General features: G+C 37.1%; 1 protein-coding gene across 1 annotated transcript; it reads right to left on the bottom strand.

The window, feature by feature from the left end:
• Positions 1-8,536: 8,536 nt before the first annotated feature.
• Positions 8,537-18,625, bottom strand: LOC122022674 (heat shock 70 kDa protein 17-like). Its single transcript, XM_042580725.1, has 14 exons — positions 17,602-18,625; positions 16,929-17,161; positions 15,983-16,142; positions 15,010-15,255; positions 14,763-14,899; positions 14,295-14,631; positions 14,017-14,178; positions 12,954-13,028; positions 12,768-12,868; positions 12,610-12,679; positions 10,776-10,832; positions 10,607-10,668; positions 9,218-9,290; positions 8,537-9,135 (listed from the first exon to the last, which is right to left on the bottom strand). Exons 1-14 carry the CDS (start codon positions 18,370-18,372, stop codon positions 8,935-8,937), a joined length of 2,685 nt encoding a protein of 894 aa, XP_042436659.1. The 5' UTR covers positions 18,373-18,625; the 3' UTR covers positions 8,537-8,934.
• Positions 18,626-20,355: the final 1,730 nt, after the last annotated feature.

The raw sequence follows: 20,355 nt of genomic DNA, 5'->3' as shown, positions 1-20,355 counted from the left end.
AGATTGCCCTTAAGTGCGTCACGAAAACGCCAAAACCTAAATTGGCATTTCTAATTCCCTTGATTAATTTATGCCAATTGAAATTAAGCATATTCCTCAAATGTTGGCATATTTCATTTTTCCACAAGAGTAGCACTTTAAAGTTAAGGCCCGGATTGCCTTAAATTTCCTAAGAACATACCAAAATCCCAACTTGGTAGCTCTTATGAATTTCCCAATATGTGCCTTTTAAGATTAAAATCAAATTTTCACCACTAGGCACATTTTACTCTTTCAAGGAGTAAATAATAGTTCCATTTCATTTTCAAAGGTTAACAAAAACCTTGAAAATGCTCCTTGAGTGTCAATTTCCTCAAAGTTGGGTTAACTACCCTTCTAAGCGGAGTTGACACTCTCTAACCCATCTATGGGGTAGAGAAGATGCTCCTAGGAACCCAACACCTATTGGTGCTCCTTGGATGCTCTAGATACTCACTAGGGATAACTTCCCTAGATACCTTCCTAGTGACCTTGTTGAGCTTCTTAGAAGCCTTGGTCACATTTTCTAGGTCAACTCTAGGGATAGCCTCTCTTGTGACCTTGTTAGTGACTTTCTTAGACTTCTTAGAAGTCTTAGTCACTTTGGTTGCAAAGATACTTCTAGGGATATCTTCCCTTGTATCTTGGACTTGACCTCTAGACTTAGGGTTTGTTCCATAGCTATATGGAACCCTATGATAACTAGGCACATCCTTTTTAGCTTTGGGTTTGTATCCCAAACCTCTATGACCATTGGATGACCTTTGTGCTCCTAGACCTAGGCTATGCTCATTTTGGCCTAATAAGATATTTTCCATCCTTCTTAGGGTCTTTTCTATTTTATCAAGTCTTGACCTCAAGACTTGATTTTCCATCACTAAGTCCTTAGTTTTTGGTTTTCCATTAAGTCCATGAGCATTTTTGTTTCTAGGCTTGTAGCTACAATCCTTAGAGTTCTTGCCTAGACTTTTACCTACATTCCTAGCCTTAGGTGTAGCAGTTTTGGCATGTAGGGCCACATGCTTTTCCTTAAAGCCCTCATGCTTCCTATTCTTATGGTAAATCGCATTAAAATGATAAAAATTAGAACTATCATGCTTTTTACCATAATGTAAAGGAGTAGGCTCAATAAATGTTACCTTCTTCTTTACCTTGGAGGCTCCCCCTTGACTAATGCCTCCTTGAGCCTTGACCATCTTCTTCCCCTTGAGGCATTGACTCCGGTAATGCCCCTTTTGATTGCAAGAGAAGCATATGATATGCTCCTTGCTCTTCTTTGTTCCGGGAATGGTCTCCTCGGGCTTCTCCTTGCCCTTTTGCGTCACTTGACCCTTCTTCTTGGCCAAGTTGGGACACTTGCTCTTGTAGTGTCCACTTTCCCTACACTCAAAACATATGATATGATTTTTATTATTAATTGAAATGTTTATACCTTCTTGTGTAGGGATGGCACTTCCTCCTCCATTTGCTATTTCTTGAATTTCGGAGGTGGCACCACCTTCTTCTTCTTCACTTGACCCGGATGTCGAAGCTTCTCCTTCTTCTTGATCCGGCGTCACCAAAGATTGCTCCCCCTCAATCCTAGAGGTGGAGGCTTCATCATCTTGAACATGAAACAAGGAGTATGCTCCCTCCTTGTTCCCTTCGTTGCATTCCCTTGAGGATGAAGCTTCTTGGATTTCCTCTTCTTCGGAGGTTGAGCATCTCTCAACCTCGGAGTCCTCCTCTTGGTCTTGCTCCAAAGAGTCACCCTCTCTGGATTCTTCATGATCTTGTACAGTGGAGGGGATCTCTTCATGAAGCTTGTCCAATTTGCTCCATAATTCCTTTGCATCTTCAAATTTTCCAATTCTACAAAGGATGGTGCTTGGCAATAAATTGACCAAAAGCTTGGTCACTTTGTCATTGGCCTCGCACCTTTGGACTTGCTCTTGGCTCCACTTGCTCCTCTTAAGAACTTTGCCCTTTGAATTTCTTGGAGCCTTGAAGCCTTCCATTAGAGCAAACCATTGCTCTATCTCCATCATAAGAAAATTTTCGATTCTTGATTTCCAAGAATCGAAACTCGTAGAAGTGTATGGTGGAGCCACCCTTGTGTCAAATCCAAGCCCATCTTGGAATTGCATCTTAAAGTTGAGCTTGATAAAGTCTTGAACTTGAAGAATTTGCTCCAACTTCTTCACCCTCTAGCTTTTCTTGATATGCTTGACCCTTCCGGCGATGATTCCGGTGAAGAGCGGCCTCGCTCTGATACCACTTGTTAGGACCAAAAGTAGCTAGAGGGGGGGTGAATAGCTCGTCGCGTGCTCGTCGCTTGGCGTTGCTTGTTTCTTCAAGGATATGCAGCGGAAAATACAGAAACAAATACAACCACGCTAACACTAGGATTTTACTTGGTATCCACCTCCAAAGGAGGTGACTAATCCAAGGATCCACACCACGCACGCACCCTCCACTATGAAACACTCCTTTTCGGTAACTACCGAGGGCGGAGAAGCCCTACAAGACTCTCAGTACAAGAAGAAGAAAGGGTAGTAAAGATTAAGTAAAAGCTTACAAGAAATGCAGTGAAAACCCTAACCCTAACTTCTTCCTCTTGCAATGGATCCGCCTCTTGACTTGGAAAGCCTCCAAGAACCTTCAAGAACTGGCGATCACGTGCTTGTAGAGAGCTGTGGAGGAGCTGGAATGAATCTGAGAAGAGCTTGTTTAGCAATCCGAAGACCACGCTCGCCTGCGGCTTTAAACCCGACGCAGCGGTCGGATCCCGATCGATTCGAATGTTCCGAATCGATCGGAGGCTGGATCGATCCACGGATCGATCCGAGCGCCTCTGTGATCGCTGGATCGATCCACGGATCGATCCGGCGCTTATCGCGCGAAGCAGCATCGTCCCGATCGATCGGCCGATCGATTGGGACCTCTGGATCGATCCACGGATCGATCCGAGCTTTCACCGGAGAATGCGGATCGATCCACCGATCGATCCACATCTGAATCGATCCACGGATCGATCCAAGGGTTTTGCCCAAAACCAAGTCCCAAACCTCCCTAACCAACATCCGTCAACCTTGACTGTTGGTACATCATGCCTCGCATCTGGTCACTCCCTTGACCTGCTAGGACTCCCCACCAAGTGTCCGGTCAATCCCTTTGACCCACTTGGACTTTTACTCGTCGTGCCAAGTATCCGGTCACTCCATTGACCTACTTGGACTTCCACCAGATGTCTGGTCAACCTTGACCCATCTGGACTTCCTTCCTTGCCAAGTATCCAATCAATCCTTTGACCTACTTGGACTTCCCAACACCAGATGTCCGATCATCCTTGATCCATCTGGATTTCCTTCCTTGCCAAGTATCCAGTCAATCCTTTGACCTACTTGGACTTCCCAACACCAGATGTCCGATCATCCTTGATCCATCTGGATTTCCTTCCTTGCCAAGTATCCAGTCAATCCTTTGACCTACTTGGACTTCCCAACACCAGATGTCCGATCATCCTTGATCCATCTGGATTTCCTTCCTTGCCTGGCTTCACTCACCAGGACTTTCACCTAGCTTCACTCACTAGGGTTTTCCATCTGCCTAGCTTCACTCACTAGGACTTTCACCTGGCTTCACTCACCAGGACTTTCACCTAGCTTCACTCACTAGGATTTACTTCTGCCTAGCTTCACTCACTAGGACTTCCTTCTGCCTAACTTGCCAGTTAGGACTTCCCAGTCAAGTATCCGGTCAACCTTGACCTACTTGACTCTTCTTCGATCAATATCTTATTGTCAAACATCTAAACCCAAACCAAGACTCAGCTTGGTTAACCAGGTCAACCTTGACCTGAGGGATGTTGCACCAACACATTGGAGAACTATTGGAAAACCTGAGTTAGGTTATCGGGTTAACCTAACTTGATTATGGTTTTTGTCAAACATCAAAAAGGGGGAGATTGTTGGTGCAACCTTAGGTCAAGGTTGACCTGGGTGACCCAAATTGAGTTGACCTGACTCGAGGTATATTTTGATGTTTGACAAGAATAGAGAAGTTGTATTTTGATGTTTGACAAGAATAGGAACTTGGGGGATTGTGGAACCTAACTTGATTATAGTTTTTGTCAAACATCAAAAATGGGGAGATTGTTGGTGCAACCTTAGCTCAAGGTTGACCTGGGTGACTCGAATCGAGTTGACCTGACTCGAGGTATATTTTGATGTTTGACAAGAATAGAGAAGTTGTATTTTGATGTTTGACAAGAATAGGAACTTGGGGGATTGTGGGTGCAACCTTTGGTCAAGATTGACCTAGTTGACCCGACTTGAGTTGACTTGATTCGGGAAAAGTCCAAGTATGGAGACTTGGCACGGAAAGGTCCAAGCAGAGAGCTTGGCACGGGAAAAGTCCAAGCAGGGAGCTTGGCATGGGAAAAGTCCAAGCAGGGAGCTTGGCACGGGGAAAAGTCCAAGTATGGAAGCTTGGCATGGGAGGTCGGAGAGGGCTCGGTAGCTCGTTCTCTGGACTGGATGGAGTCAGAGAGGGCTCGGTAGCTCATTCTCCGGACTAGGTCAGAGAGGGCTCGGTAGCTCGTTCTCTGGACCGGACGAAGTTGGAGAGGGCTCGGTAGCTCGTTCTCTGGACTAGGTCAGAGAGGGCTCGGTAGCTCGTTCTCTGGACCGGACGTGGAAGTCGGAGAGGGCTCGGTAGCTCGTTCTCCGGACTAGGTCAGAGAGGGCTCGGTAGCTCGTTCTCTAGATCAGGAAGGCTTTAGGTTTAAGGCTGGGAAATTGGATCGGTCTGCTGACCGATCCAGTGATACTATGGGTATCTGGATCGGTCTGCTGACCGATCCAGTGATACACTGGGTCATCTGATCGATCTGGTGACCGATCAGTAACCAAACAGATTGGGAGAAGGAATGGCCTGATCGGTCCATAGACCGATCAGGGCTCTGGCAACCAACTCTCTGTGAGAGTTGGGATCGGTCTGGGGACCGATCAGAGATCGCAACCAACTCTCTGTGAGAGTTGGGATCGGTCTGGGGACCGATCAGCCTAGGGCCTGATCGGTCCCCTGACCGATCAGAGCCATCCTGGACCGATCAGGGTGGAGCCTGATCGGTCCAGGTCTAGCCGTTGAGTCACAACGGCTAGATTTCTTTCTGTGTCTTCTTCTTCGCAGGTTCATATAAGAGGGCCACTACAGGGAAGAGCAGATAGGTTCTTGTTCTTTGCGATCTGAGCTTTGCTGAGCTCTCCATTACTGAAGCTTCGTGTGAGCTTCCCTCGGCTGGGTCTCCAACTGATAGTTGCTGCTGTGGTTGGCCCGTGAAGTTGCTGCTTCATCAACAGTCGACAAGAAGGCAAGCAAACTAGTGTTTTTACATTCATATTGTTCTTGGCTTCTTGCTGTATTTCTTGTACGCTGATCTTGCTGTTGCAAGAGAGATTGTGGCGAGGTTTCTCCACCCAGAAGGAGTTTTTATTAGCCGGTTCTCCGGGGTCTCATCCACCGACGGATTGATAGGATTCGTCCACCTTACGGACACGCCGAGGAGTAGGAGTATCATCTCCGAACCTCGTTATATCGTCGCGTTTGAGGTTTGATCTTCTCCATTTTCGTTTCTACTCTTTATTTCCGCTGCGCTAACTCAAATTGTAGGAAGAAACGGGAATTTGGGGTCGGCTATTCACACCCCCCCTCTCTAGCCGCTATCCGAAGGTCCTAACAAGACACAGTGATCAAAAATAAACATGACCTAACTAACTTGGTTGATCACATCAAAACAACCACGGGGCCAACAATATGGATTTATAAGAATCACATAACCTAAAATTGATACAATCAGAGCTCTTTAGGTTAATTAGTGGATTTCAACCGAAATCAGTTGAAATCCCACATTGAACATAATATGAGCTCATATCAGACCCAACGTGTGATTTCAATCGATTCTTTTAATAATATTTTAATACCTCCGAAGAAGTCGAAATAAATAATAAAGGGCATATTTGGACTTATTGCAACCTCAAAAATTCATAGGACCTGAAATGGGTACAATTTAAGCTCTTTAAGTTAATTAGTGAATTTTGATCGAAATCAGTTGAAATTCCACATTGCACCCATTTTTAATCTTGTGGATTTCACAAGTTGCAATGAGTTCATATCAGGCTCAACTGAAATTTCAATAGATTCTTTCAATAACATTTTAACACATCCGAAGAAGTCAAAATAAACAATGGAGGGCGTATTTGGACTTCTTACAACTTCAGAAATCCAAAGGATTTGAAATAAATACAATTAGTAGATTTCTATCGAAATTGACTAAAATCTCATGTTAGGTTTGATAAGTGACTGAAATCTCATGTTAGGCTTGATAAGTGCAAGAAAGAAATTTGATTTCCACAAGTGGAAAGAATGACAGGGACTGGAGAGGGATATTGAGATTGAACATATCTCAGGCCAGGTAGAATGGAAAAACTAAATAAATTAATACGTCTTTTAATAATTATCAAAGTATTTGATAAATTCATAAAGTTGAATGCCCCCTTTAATAAATTATGATATTTTCTCTGAAAAAAAACATCGGTAAAGTAGAGAAAAATCTTCAATCACAATTTGAATTTTACATGCAATCTCCACTCATAAAAAACTTTGTTTCCACTCCCTGCATGTAAAGTTTTATTTGCTTCAACTCCCTCATGTAAATATTGTGACCTAATTGTCCCTAAGATTTTTTAGGTATAAAAGGTCAAAAAATGAGTATAATTCATCTTAAATTCAGTACTTAACATTAGAATCGAGTATATTTTCTATTAAATTGAGCATATTTTATTTTTCCTGTTTTAATATAATTCCTCCTAAATTTAGCACCATGTAAAAAGAAAAATCTAGTATATTTTCTATCCAATTGAATATCATTTAAAGAAAATTTAGTATATTCAAGTATATTTTCTATTAAAATTGTCCTTCATATTTTTTAGGTATAAATAGTTTTAAAATGAGTATAATTCCTATTAAATTCAACATTTTAAACTAGAATCGAGTATATTTCCTATTAAATTGAGTACGACTTTTTTCCTATTTAATATAATTTCTCCTAAATTCATACCATTTGAAAAAAATCTAGTATATTTTTCATCCAATTGAGTATCATTTAAAAAAAAATTAGTATATTTTCCATCCAATTGAGTATCATTTAAAGAAAATCTAGTATATTTTTCATCCAATTGAAGTGGAAAAAGAATCATACTCAATTTGATAGAAAATATACTAGATTCTAGTTTAATGTACTGAATTTAAGAGGATTTATACTCATTTTTAGACTTTTTATACTTAAAATATTATGAGCAATTAGGTAAGTATATTAGACTAGGGAGTGAAAACAAAGATTTTTCCCAATGGGGAGTGCATCCAAAGTTGTATTTACTAATGAGGACTGCATGTAAATTTTCCCAAAAAACATCTTCAAGAACATGGATGAGAGACAGTAATACAATTTACTAACGGTCTGTTTAGGAGGAGGTGAGGAAAGGGGAAGGAAGGGGAAATAAAGGGAATGGAAACTTTGAACCTTGTTTGGGAAGGAGTGAGGAAAGGGAAGGAAGGTAAGCTTTAGCCTTCATTACCCATGAAAAGAGATATTTTCTTATACCCCGAATTGGGGTGTAAGGAAGGGGAAGGGAAAACAAAAGATTTTTTATTCCAATTTTATCTCTGTTCTTAATAGTTTAAGAAATGTTTCAATTCTAATTTTGCTATGTCGTCGAAGACCAATTTCCTCGCCTTATTCACAGCTCGCTTGCTGCCATATTATTAGAGAAGGGGATCCGACATGTCTTCTAACTGAATTGGAGGGAGATACCATTTTTATCCTCAAAATTTAAGAGGATATCTACTATTTTAATTTTTCTATCAAAATTTAATAAATTTTTAAAGAATAGGAATTCTCAGTGTTATCTTTCATAATTTTTTTTATTTAAAGTTTCTAAAATCATTATTTTAATTATTTCTCATTTAATTATTTGATTATCGTTAATTCATTGTTTTTGTTATGAATAGTAAAAAAATATTACTTTTTTATTAAAAAAATAACTAATTTAAATGATAATTTAAAATTTTAATTTTATTATTAAAAATATCTAATTTATATTTATAAAATAAATATTAATATTATGAAAAATATTTAATTTTAAAAGTAAGGATATTTTTTTAACTTTATCTATTTAACATTCATTCCTCTTCCTTTCCTCCCAAACAAAGTAACACATGTTCCGTTAATGAACCTTTCCTCCCTCCCAAACAAGGAGAAGTTAAATATTTTAATTTCCCTCACTTTCCCTTCCTTCTCTTCCTTTCTCCTTCCGTTAATGAACTTTCCCTAACTCCATCCAAACATAGGGTAAAAGAACAGAAGAGAAGCATCAGATTCTACAAGCAACCATACCAAGTGAAGCCAAACTGAACTGAATAACGGTTATACAGATGTGTTGTGCAGTATAAAACAACACCAAAAAAAAAAAAGTAACACTGCTGTAAATCTCTTGATTTTGTGCTTTTGATTAATAATTTAAAGTTCACGATAACCGTTCTACAAAGTGGGAATAATTAGCAAAGTGAAAAATGGGACGTCCTTTCTGCAGCCATTAAGGCGTGAAGAAAAAAATTAAAATCCAAAACAACAGACTAAAGCATCTCAAAAATAAGATCTTCATGATGGGGCTCTTGGCCTTTAGATAAAATAACTGACACCCCCATCATCTATATATCGCATGCCGCACGCCCCTTTCCTTGCTCTACCATTAAAAAAAAAAGCCTTTACTAAATGATGCGTATACCAACTGAATGATGCATATACCATCAGATTCTCTAAATTTCCTGAACTTGAACGGCTATCCATTTAGCTTAATTAGCAGCTGGTTGATATGCTCATAACTCGTCATGAGCACTTTCTTCATCAGTTTTAGAATTGGATGCATCAACAGAATCATTAGTTTGCTCGGTCTCAGATGTTGGTTCGTCAGAAGTGCCATCGGAGGTGCTTGTATTGTTATCTTGGCTTACTGTTTCTTCCTTTGGAGGTTTCTCAATTTTAGGTTTTGGCTTTGGAATTCTGTTAACACTGGCCACCTGGAAAAAAATTAATTGTACGTCGTCACAAAGAGAAATCAGTACACTTTCAATTGATGCACACATGAAAGGGATATCGTACCTTATCCTGAAGCTTGTTCACTTTTTGGTTAACTTCTTCTGACGTGAAAATTGGAGTGAGAAAAGCAGAGGTCCTGGAAGAAAAAAAGACAGTTGACATGAGCATTATTTAGACTTCCAGGGCACCACATCTCGTATGGAATAGCAATGTAGGAAAAGAGATGATTAAACTACAAACTAAATGTTAACTCATCAAACATAACAAAAGTTGCCGTTAATAATGGAAGATGGTACATCGTACCACTAACAACCCTTTGACTTGGAATTCGACAGATATGACAATTGTGGCCAGTCCTACAGTGATTGTACTATCTTGATACGATCACGGTGATATTTTTGTTCTAACTTCTAAAATGTAAAAGAACATACAAGATGAAGACTAAAAACTATATTAAAGAAAATGAAATTTAAAAACTTATAAAAAAAAGTCAATCTTGTTTTATCTAGCTCAACTGGTTTGGGTGAGATTTTGACTTGATTTGACCACTTTTACCAAACAAGATTTACATTGAAATGAAACTGATCTGAGCAGTCCAACCAAGTTTGAATATTTGGTTTTCCACAAATTTGAGAATAATAATACTAACAGAACGAACGATACTCAATGGAAAAAAGATAGTGCAAGAAATTTGTGTCAATTTTAGCAGCAGTGGCACAACTAAACAACAGAAATAATACCAATAAACGAGATGCACCCTCATTTATAATGTTTAAATGAAAAATAAAATGCCATTAGAATGCCAACAATAAAGACCGTTACCATGGCATGCATCCCAGCTATGCATTGTATTATGATGACAGAAAACAAGGAAAGGCTGTAGAAGCAAGGTCATTCCTCTCATTTAGTAGGAACGGAAGATGGAGATGGAAAGCAACAGAATATTTACTGTGGGTCGCTCAATAAGAAGGAACACCAGAACCTTGTACGGAACAAGTTTTGCCACTGTCACTAATATTTTTATTCCTAATACTGTCTCTCCATGTGCCTTCCTCACAGTAGTGACCGACCATCTCAAACAGAAGAGGAAGATCTATTGGCCAATAAGAACAAACTAGTAGCACAAGAAAGGAAGCAATTACATATAAATGTGTATTTAAGCTCATCAATTATTAATTCTTAAATCCTACTTCTTTTGTTGCAAACGAATATTGACCCAACTATGGGTCGCTCAATAAGAAGGAACACCAGAACCTTGTACAGAACAAGTTTTGCCACTTCACTAATAATTTTATTCCTAAGACTCTCCATGTGCCTTCCTCACAGTAGTGACCGGCCATCTCAAACCGTGAGAGGAAGATCTATTGGCCAATAAGAACAAACTAGTATCACAAGAAAAGGAAGCAATTACATATAAATGTGTATTTAAGCTCATCAATTATTAATTCTTACTTCTTTTGTAGCTCCTCCTTTTCTTCCAGCCAATTTTTTAGCTTCTCTGCTTCACTCAATACCTGACAATGATTTTACCCAGCAAAACATATTAAAAATATAGAACAAAATACCAGAATAATCTGTAATGCCCACCAATTCATCAAGTTATTAATTGTCAATAACATACCTCCTCAACTTTGTCTTTAGGAATCCATGGCTTATTTGTTTCCCAGTTACTTACAATCTGTTAACATGCAATTAACAAATAAATAACACATTATCCAGCAGATAATGAGAAGATATGTACAACAGTGATGAGACCATGTCTAAACCGCCCTAGGAAAACCATTACAAAGAATATTAAACCTTTTTTCTCCATTTGAACTCTAACTGCTCATAATATTATAAGGGATATTGACCAAATGAGAGACAAATTAACACTACTCTGGATAAGGATCAAAATTTCTAGCAAATAGAATTGTTGCACAATGATAAGTCGAAATTGATTACTCTTGATATGGTCTAACAGAAAGAATCATGTTGTGCATAAAATTTTCTTATAAAAATCCATCATTGGAACAAAACCCTTATAAAAATCCATCATGAAGTATTGATTTAGGGTTTAATCATGAGAACACCATATGCCAAACTCCCTAAAATATCTTAATGATTGAATAACTTTGATCAAATCAAATACTTAAGAAAATTTCCTTATTTAAATCATTTGTAACATATCTTTGAAAAATCATCATTAAAGAATCATTTATTCAAACCCTTATATAATCATGAGAAAACTATATAAACTATTAAAATTACCTCTAATTAAAATTTTATAGTAAATTAACTTAACAAGTCAATAATTACCATGTATAGACAAAATTTACCGCAAATCAACAATTCTGAAATATTCCAAGAGTATTAATTCTTTAACTGTTTCGAAATCAGTTATAATTTATTCATAAATAAACAAAGAAAACTTAGGTAAGTAAATATTCTCTGCATATAAAATATTCTAATCTACTAATTAAACAAATCTAAAAAACAATTTTATGAAAAAATAATTTTGCAACTGTAATTTAATTAGCTTACAATTCCAAATTGGACCACCCTGCTTAATTTTTTTTTTAAAAAAAAGAAGGCCCTCAGAAATTGACTTAATAACAGTTCCACTATGCTTACCCTAAACAAATATCACATAAATTCTCTATGATAATTCAGTTTCTAACTAGAATAATTTCACCAATTGTCCTACAAGCCCTCAAAAGCATGCTCCAATACCATGTTATATGCCCCGATATGAATTAACAAAGAGAATCGTACGATGCGTAAAATTTTGTTACGGAGATTGATCATGAAAGAATTATTTAATTATGCCAGTAAATAACAAAGATAAGACCACATATTGCACTACTAAACATTAAAATAGATATGATCAAACCACATACTTAAGAAATATTTTATTATTTAAATAATTTGGCATATACTTTTGTAAAAACATCAAGAAACATTATTTATTAAAACTTAAGTAATCATGGAAAAACTATATAACCTATTAAAATTATCTCTAATTGCAAAATTTAAGTAAATCACTTAAACTAGTGAATTCAATTACCAAGAATAGATAAAAAAAACTTATCAAAAAACAATAATATGGAAAATATTCAAAAAGAATATTAATAACTTTAACTGTTTCAAATTAATTATACTTCATTTATAAGTAACAAAGACAACTTAGGTGACTAAATATTTTACATCTCAAATCTTCTAATCCACTAATTAAATAATTTAACCAAACAGTTTTATGAAAAAACAATTTTACAGCATTATTAGTCTATTAACATATAATCCTAAAAATGGGTCTTGACAAAATTTAAAGCAAACAAAAAAAAAGATAGATCAAGCAGATGCACTTTCAATGTGTTCAGGATCTGCTCACCATCATGATTGGTCTGGATTTTATTTAATCAAGAAATGAAATGTAAATTCAGATAGCAAGATCAATTTCAAGTATCATTGAATACCTTTTGCAGCTCACTGAGATACACTCGGGCATGTTGACAAGCAACTGGTCGTGCATTTAACTCATTCAATCTGAGTAAACAAATGTAGCAATAGTTATACTTCGTTACAATAAACCGTTGTAATCAATTTTTCTTAATTGAAGTTAATTATGACCAACCTGAAAAATATTGGGTCCCCAATGGCTTTGAGTAATTCCAGACGCTCTTTGAATTCATTCGCTGATGCATCCTCGCCGTCAGTGTATAACCATTCTTGGACCTGCAATAATAGAAAACATGACTAAAGTGCAATGCATAGATAGCGATATGCAGATACACTCATTAAAAGAATTAAACAAACTCACTTCACTAAGTTTATCTGTGAAGGAACGGCGTTCTTCTTCAGATGAAACTTTCTCAACTTCAACATTGTCTTCTATCTGCAATAAGATCAGAGATGTAGTTGAGATGAGAAGACCTGGATGCAAATGTATATTAGTTTAATGAAGAAACATGTTCCTATACTACCTGAATGCAAGTCTAAAGTATCAGAGTGGAGAGTGATATTTAGCTTAAATTATAGCACCGTGGACCAAGACTTGTTGGTCTTCATGCTGTTGAAAGGCAAAAATCTACTGATCTACAGCAAGTCCACATTTACTACACAATTGAACTAGCAGTAGGATATAATTGGCGGTGGCAAAGGCATAATTCGGTTATCTAAAGCCATGATTGTCCCTACTAGCAGTTGCACCCATCAAAAATTTAGAAATGCTACTGGTTATCCATTTACCATTGCATCCACATCTTCTATTGTTAAGTACTTAGTTATTCTGCAAGGGTCTTTCCTATTAGCATTCATAACTCACATATGAAGCAGGATAGTTTTTCTTAGATCTTCTTGACAATCTAAAAATATTGACCCAAGACTAGCTTTGTTTGCTTTTTTCTATAAAAAAATACCAACCTTGTTGCAGTAGTTCTCAAACTCAGCTCAGTAAATCAGTCAGTGTTTCAATATTTGTAATTGATATGATGTGAATTTTTTATCGATAATTGTTTAAATGTATTTCGTAAGAAAAAATTACCCCAAAAGATGTTTGTTGATCTTCAAAGTAGTTTCCAGAACAAACTTTAGCTGTTGCTTATAAATGCCAATGTGTTTAGCTTCATGACTACTATTTAAAACAGAGTGATAGAATGTGATAAATTAATCCTACATGAAACAATTGTTTTATTTTTGTGGAGTAGAGCATGTGACTAACCAAGTATTGTGTTTTAAAGCTCATAATACTGATTCTATATAGTGAAATTAGGTATACAAAAAAATAAATTGGGTATTTGAGTTCAAGCTATTTACAAGCAACTCAGCAGTTGGTTATCTCAAAGAAGTTCTCCTTAGAAACAAGGAAATGAAATAAGGCATACCTTTTCTCTTATAGAATATATATACTCTTCAAGGCTATTTTTAAGCTCTGCAGTTCTCCTTTTTTCTGCATCTTTTTTGTCAAGTGCTTCTAATCTCATCTTAGCCTCCAAAAACAAATCTTTAGGAAGAATCAATCCAGGACCTATAGTTTTTTCCACTACCTACAGAATATGAATATGTGTTGAGTTGATTGCACCTTCTCTGAAACTTCAAAGAAAAAATGACAACTATTTACAAATTACAAGCAAACAATGAAGAATAATAATTCGGGTTATACCTTCAAGGGAATCCTAAAGGTTTTCTTCTTCAATATTTTTTCAGTAACAATAATTGCATCTTTCTCAGACTCGGTAGAGTTAGATGGAATATTGTTATCCTCAGCAGCCTCCAAGGTTTCTGTGCTATCCTGTGAAATAGTGTCCGTGCTAGTTTCAGAAGATGCGTCAAAATTAGTAGTAGAATTATTCTCGGTTGTTGTGTTTTTCTTCGGAACTTCTACCCACTCAGATATCTCAATGACTGCATCTGCTCGATCAAGAGATAAAATTCCACTTCTGCTGAAAGAAAAATGCAGATTGGCTTTGATGGGAGAGGAGATGTTGCGAGTTGAGTACCTACGGTAAAGTCGTTGTTAGCATAAGCAACTAAAAAAGTACATAAATCATCCAAAAAAAACTAATTTACTAAAAAAATCTGTTAATAGCTAAAAGCATATATCCACATGTATGAGTTAATGGTGTCTTACTTTTCACTGGCTTCAGACAGACCTACAATTGAATATTCTGCAAATTTATATGAAGAAACTCCCGGAGGCAGTTCACCTGCTTTGTCATAGCTGAGTGAAGCTTCAAAATCCTTGTCATGTTTGAAAGACCTAAATAACTGTTCAACAAAAAGCTTAACAATGAGAACCATGAAGCTTGTAGTCTGAAAGGTGTTTTATCAGATAAGCTAAACATGAATTTATGAACAGATTCAATGAAGTGCAATACCTTAATGGCCATTTTCTTCATCCTTGGAATAAGTAGTGTATCAGTATTCTCATCTTTCAGAAGTTCAGGGCCATCTAGGTCAAGCAAAAAGCCATAAGAAGATCCATCAATCATTCCCAATTTACGATTCAACTTGATTCCATCACTCAGATTTGCAGCATGCAATGATGCACCAAGAACTGTTGCTTCATCAGCATCAAGATGCCTGTCCAGATCGCTCCTTCCTAGAAATTCTTGGAGCTTCACCTGCATAATATAATGTAAAGAATACATTAACATCACATGAAAGTATGAAACTAGATTACTTTCACTCCTGGCCAAGAATCTTCCAGCATTGAAGTGCTAAACTATTTAAGAAAGGTTGACAAGAAAACAAGATCTTGCACATAAAGAAATACATACACCTTTTTGTCAGCATAACCATACAATACGACCTTAGTATTTCAGTACACTAGTAAGAAATAGATATTGCCAATATCAAATAAGCTTATTCCCGACACCAAATTATAATGACACGTGTTGTGTTGTTATAATATGATGAGGATTTGACAAATAACATCGGACAATTAAAATGAATTAAAAATGTGAGCAATCTCAGTCTGACTGTCAAATCAACATCAAAGAAATAAAGCATTTAAGAATAGGAAATCTGGATGGCACATAAAGTATGCTGCCAATATCAAATAAGCTTATTCCCGACACCAAATTATAATGACACGTGTTGTGTTGTTATAATATGATGAGGATTTGACAAATAACATCGGACAATTAAAATGAATTAAAAATGTGAGCAATCTCAGTCTGACTGTCAAATCAACATCAAAGAAATAAAGCATTTAAGAATAGGAAATCTGGATGGCACATAAAGTATGCGCATTTAGTTCCTCATAAGTTTCCAGGTTCCAGTCCCTGTTGTAACGCAACAATTACCAACAATATGGATCAAGTTAATTAAAGTGTTGATCTAATCTACCTGTAACTTCGGCACACGAGTGGCTCCGCCAATCAGCTCCACAGCATATATTTCATTTAGCTTTATACCAGAATGTTTCAACACTTCTTTTACTGGAACAAGTGCCCTCTCCCATAAGTCTGAACAAAGTTCTTCAAACTTCTCCCGTGATATGGTACTTCTGTAAAACACAGACAGATAATACTTTTAGCCAACACTCTGTAAAAAATATGCAATAGAGGGCACAATTAATAGTCATTCTGTAGCATATAATTTTGACATATCTATCAACCTACAAAAACTATAGAAAATACAACATACCATTAACTTTTCAATCGTAAGCCATTAAGGTATTAGGTACGACATGGGAATTAATCATTATCATTTTAATCAAAATAACTTAACGGGTCAATATTAGAGGCAGCGTCATAGGTTGAGCGTCATAGGTTGGACAGTTGGTAATGGAGGAATCGATGACATTTATAATAACTGTTATAATTTTGGTAGGCTGTCATGGATTATGATATGTTAAAATTAAAAGGGTGGGATAGGTTTCATAAGGCTTGTATAGGTTATGATAATTTTGGCAATTAATCCTAATAAATAGCATTAACTAAAATTCAATGAACATGTGATTGAAAAAAGGGGAAAAAAACAAGAAAAAGATAATGAAAAAAAAATCTGTTAACTGCAAGTAACCTCTGAAAAAAGTCAGTTAACTGCTTAGTTATTGAATTCTAGACATCTATAACTGATTTTAAACAATCTGTTAATAATTGGGCAAGTTGCACAACTACAAGAAGGGAAAGGCAAGCAACAGATTATGGGAAGCAGTCCAACTAAAACACTGATAAGCAATAACACAGATAAAACATTTATGCCATTAAAAGGGCAGAAATTCAGATTTTCAGATTTTTAGCAGTTCAGAGTAATATATCATTCAAAGTCGACATATAGGTGATTATACCTGAAATCAATATCATCTAAGAGGGATTCAACAGAAATTGGTGCGGCTGTATTAGCACTCAAAATTTCTTTGGTCCGCTTGACTTGCTTCTTCAATTTTGCCATTGCCTTAGGAGACTTCCTTACATCAACCCCACTTCCTAGTTGCTTATTGAACTCATCAGCAAAGTGTTCCACTAGCCTCAATTCCATATCTTGTCCTCCAAGTTTAGCATCCCATCTAACATCTTTTACCTGTTAGATCAGACCTAATAAGTTAGCAATTGAGCATGAAAACCCCATAGGTTTTACTTATTACACAGGGTATGTGTCATAAAATCAATGGGAATTTGGCATTCATATTCTGCTTCATGAAATAACAAGTTATATCACACATGGAACTGCGATCCATCAGAGTGATTGGAAAGCTAACACTGAGAATGAATTATTAGTGACGCCTGATGCTGGTTAATTTTTAATAATGAATGCTTAGGTAAGATGACGATAGGAAAAGGTGCTAAAATGCATAAGTGGAGTTCAAACTAGAAGTCCTAGGTTGCATCTGTAGTTCTGAACTTTATGTTCTAAAAATAATAGGACCTTGAACCATTTTTGTGTTTTATTTGTTCCAAAAAAAGGTCAAAACCAATTATTGAGTAGAAAAAGAAAAAAGGTTAGACTAGAATCGAAATTACCTGAAACTGGTTTACCGAGACCGTCCTCCCGGACTCCTTTGCACTGTATGCCGAAAAGTAAACTAGAGCAGCGTAGGTACTACTGGAACCCATATCGTAAAATATCACATGTCGCGACTCATTTGAGAAATCCTTATCAATGCCGTACTGCAAAGCTGCTCCTGCGTGCTCATTAATCAGCGAAAGCACATTGATCCCCGCCAGTTGAGCGGCCTGAATTAATGCTCTCCTTTCCGTCTGGCCAAAGAACGGTGGCACCGAAATTACAGCATCCTTCACAGGGACCCTCGCGTGGGACTCCGCTAAGCTAATTCCATAGCTAAGTACCATAGCAAGCAACTCCTCTGCACTATACACGGTTACGCCATCATCGATCCTGATACCAGCGGCCCCTCTTGAGTCCTCGACGAGATCGTACGAAAGGTAGAGCGACTCGGTTAGATCCTTCACATACTTGTAAGGTTTCCCGATCATGTCACGAACGAAAGAGTATACTTTGTCGGGGTACCGGGCGGCGATCCCAGCGGCCTCCTCGCTAACGAGGCGGTCGCCACCGTGGAAGGCCACGAGGGCCGGGGACTTTCGCTTCGACATTTCGTTGATTGCGATTGAGATCGGGATCTGGCCGGGTTTCAAGTTCACAACGGCCACCTTCATCCATTCTGATCCGAGATCGACGCTGGAAACAGCAGATTGGGAAGGAGTCGGAAAAAAGGACAGCATTGAAATAATCACCAAAACGATCCAGACTCCCGCTGCAAATGTCCTCATCGTTGCAGCAGATCTTGAGCACGGCCACGAATCACGCAGGGGCTTTGAGCGGGCAAAAGATGAGATCAAAATCCAGACCAAGAAGAAGCGTAGTAGGATCACACCATTGGAGGATGATAGGGTTAGGGTTTGGAGATGTTGACTCTGTTAAGGCGTCGACGCGTCGAGCTCCGTGGAAGGAGGCGGAAGCGGAGATCTCTCGTCTTCCTCTCAGCTTCGCTTCTCTTCACTTCTGGAGTTTTCTTTTCTTTTTTATTTCTTTTTATTTATAAAATTATTTAACATACGTAGCCGTGGCAAAATGCAAAAGCCACGAATTGCCACATTAAAAAGGGCGAACAGGCCAATGGTGCCTCGCCGCGTCAACTTTTGTACACGTGGCGATTGGTAATACGCGAAGTGCGTTGGGGAATCCATGGACGTGGATGCGCGGCGCATCGCGCACGGATGATTGCATCATCGGTTGATCTTGGCCGTTGATAAATGAACGGAAGAGATGCCATCTTTGTTGGGCAGGTTTGGACTTGGATCTTCCTACTTCCTAGTTTATTTTACATCCCGGCACAAATATTTCTCACAATTTCCCGTTTTAGTCCAATTACAGAATTTAACAAATTATAACAAATATAATATGCTTGGAAATCTGAAATTCTTAAGACACAGCTTAAAAACTTAAAATAATAAACTATAAAATACAACAACACTCAAATCATTATCCACTATATGAGTTCGATTATATTATTACGCTGCCTTATTATTTTTTCATCTGAATGAATTATGGTTTCTAACTAAATTTTTATCTCTCTTCCTCTCTTAATATGTAATTTAAATTGACACTCAACAAAATATTAAATAACCCCCCCCCCCCCTTTTGAATGATGTTTTTACCCCTATAACAAGTTATTTTATTCTAACTTCTTTTTTTTAATTTTTTTTACCTTTTTTTTCTTTAGTTTTATTTTTTTAATCAATTTTTTTATTTTTTTATCTTTTATCTTTTTTATTTTGATCTATAATCTTTACACTTTTAAATTTTTTATAAATAATAACTCCTAAAATCTACTATTAAAAAAATAAAAAATTTATAAGAAATCGAATTCACTGTCCCTAATATCACCTATCCCTTATCTTACTCATCGCTCCAGCTCACTGCCAGCGGCCTTCGACAGTCATCCTGATCAAAACTGTATCCTAGGGGGAAGGTGAACGCAGGAGGTCATCATCGGCACGATCGACGCTGAAATCCGGTCGGATCTGAGCAGATTTTCCTCCGTCGTCGATATGAGTCCCTGTTCAGATTCGACCCGATTCCAGCGTCGATCGCGCCGGTGGTAACCCCTCTGGGTTCACCTTTCCTCTAAGATATAGTTATGATTGGAGCGACAACCGAAGGACGCTGGTGGTGGGCTAGAGGCGACGAGTGGGACACGGGAACAGAAAAAATTAAGGACAGAGAATCCGACTCTAATTATTCTCCCCTACTATCCTTCCTTTCAAATGGTCTTTATACCTCTCTTTTTTTTATTTAATTTTTTAAAACAAATTGTTTATGATTTTTTTATCAAATATATATATATATATATATATATTAGTTTTAATCAATTTTGTTTTTTTTATTTAGTTTTAAATTTTCTATTATTTTTATTAATTTCATATATATAATATACTATTAAAAAATACAAATATATAGTAAAAAATATAAAAAAAAATAATCTTTTGCTTTTTTTTAATGCTAACTAATAAAAAAATAAAATTGATAAAAGGGTATAAGAGTACATTTTAAAGTGAAATCGGAGAGAGAAAAATGTCAGAAGGTGGGAAAAATAGATCTCTTAAATAATAATGAAACCGATGTTCCAATAAAAAAAGATTAGATATCCGTGTAGCTTTTCACCTTAGCAGCCATTGAGACATCTTTAGCACTTTAATCGTGCATAATATTAGAGTTTTGACAAGGATAGTTGATTTGCAAATTACGTTGAA

This window comes from Zingiber officinale, chromosome 9B (genome assembly GCF_018446385.1).
Source record: "Zingiber officinale cultivar Zhangliang chromosome 9B, Zo_v1.1, whole genome shotgun sequence".
Classification (NCBI taxonomy): Eukaryota; Viridiplantae; Streptophyta; class Magnoliopsida; order Zingiberales; family Zingiberaceae; genus Zingiber; species Zingiber officinale.
The sequence above is the reverse complement of the archived record's forward strand: the minus strand, read 5'-3'. Positions and strand labels throughout refer to the sequence as shown.

What these genes read in the sequence shown, in the direction of transcription:
- LOC122022674 (XM_042580725.1), bottom strand. Translation starts at nt 18,372, where the DNA reads ATGAGGACATTTGCAGCGGGAGTCTGGATCGTTTTGGTGATTATTTCA. An exon ending in CCTTTAGGATTCCCTTGAAG is followed by an intron (nt 14,179 to 14,294) that starts GTATAACCCGAA and finishes CATATTCTGTAG; the next exon opens with GTAGTGGAAAAAACTATAGG. An exon ending in CTAAAGACAAAGTTGAGGAG is followed by an intron (nt 10,669 to 10,775) that starts GTATGTTATTGA and finishes AATCATTGTCAG; the next exon opens with GTATTGAGTGAAGCAGAGAA.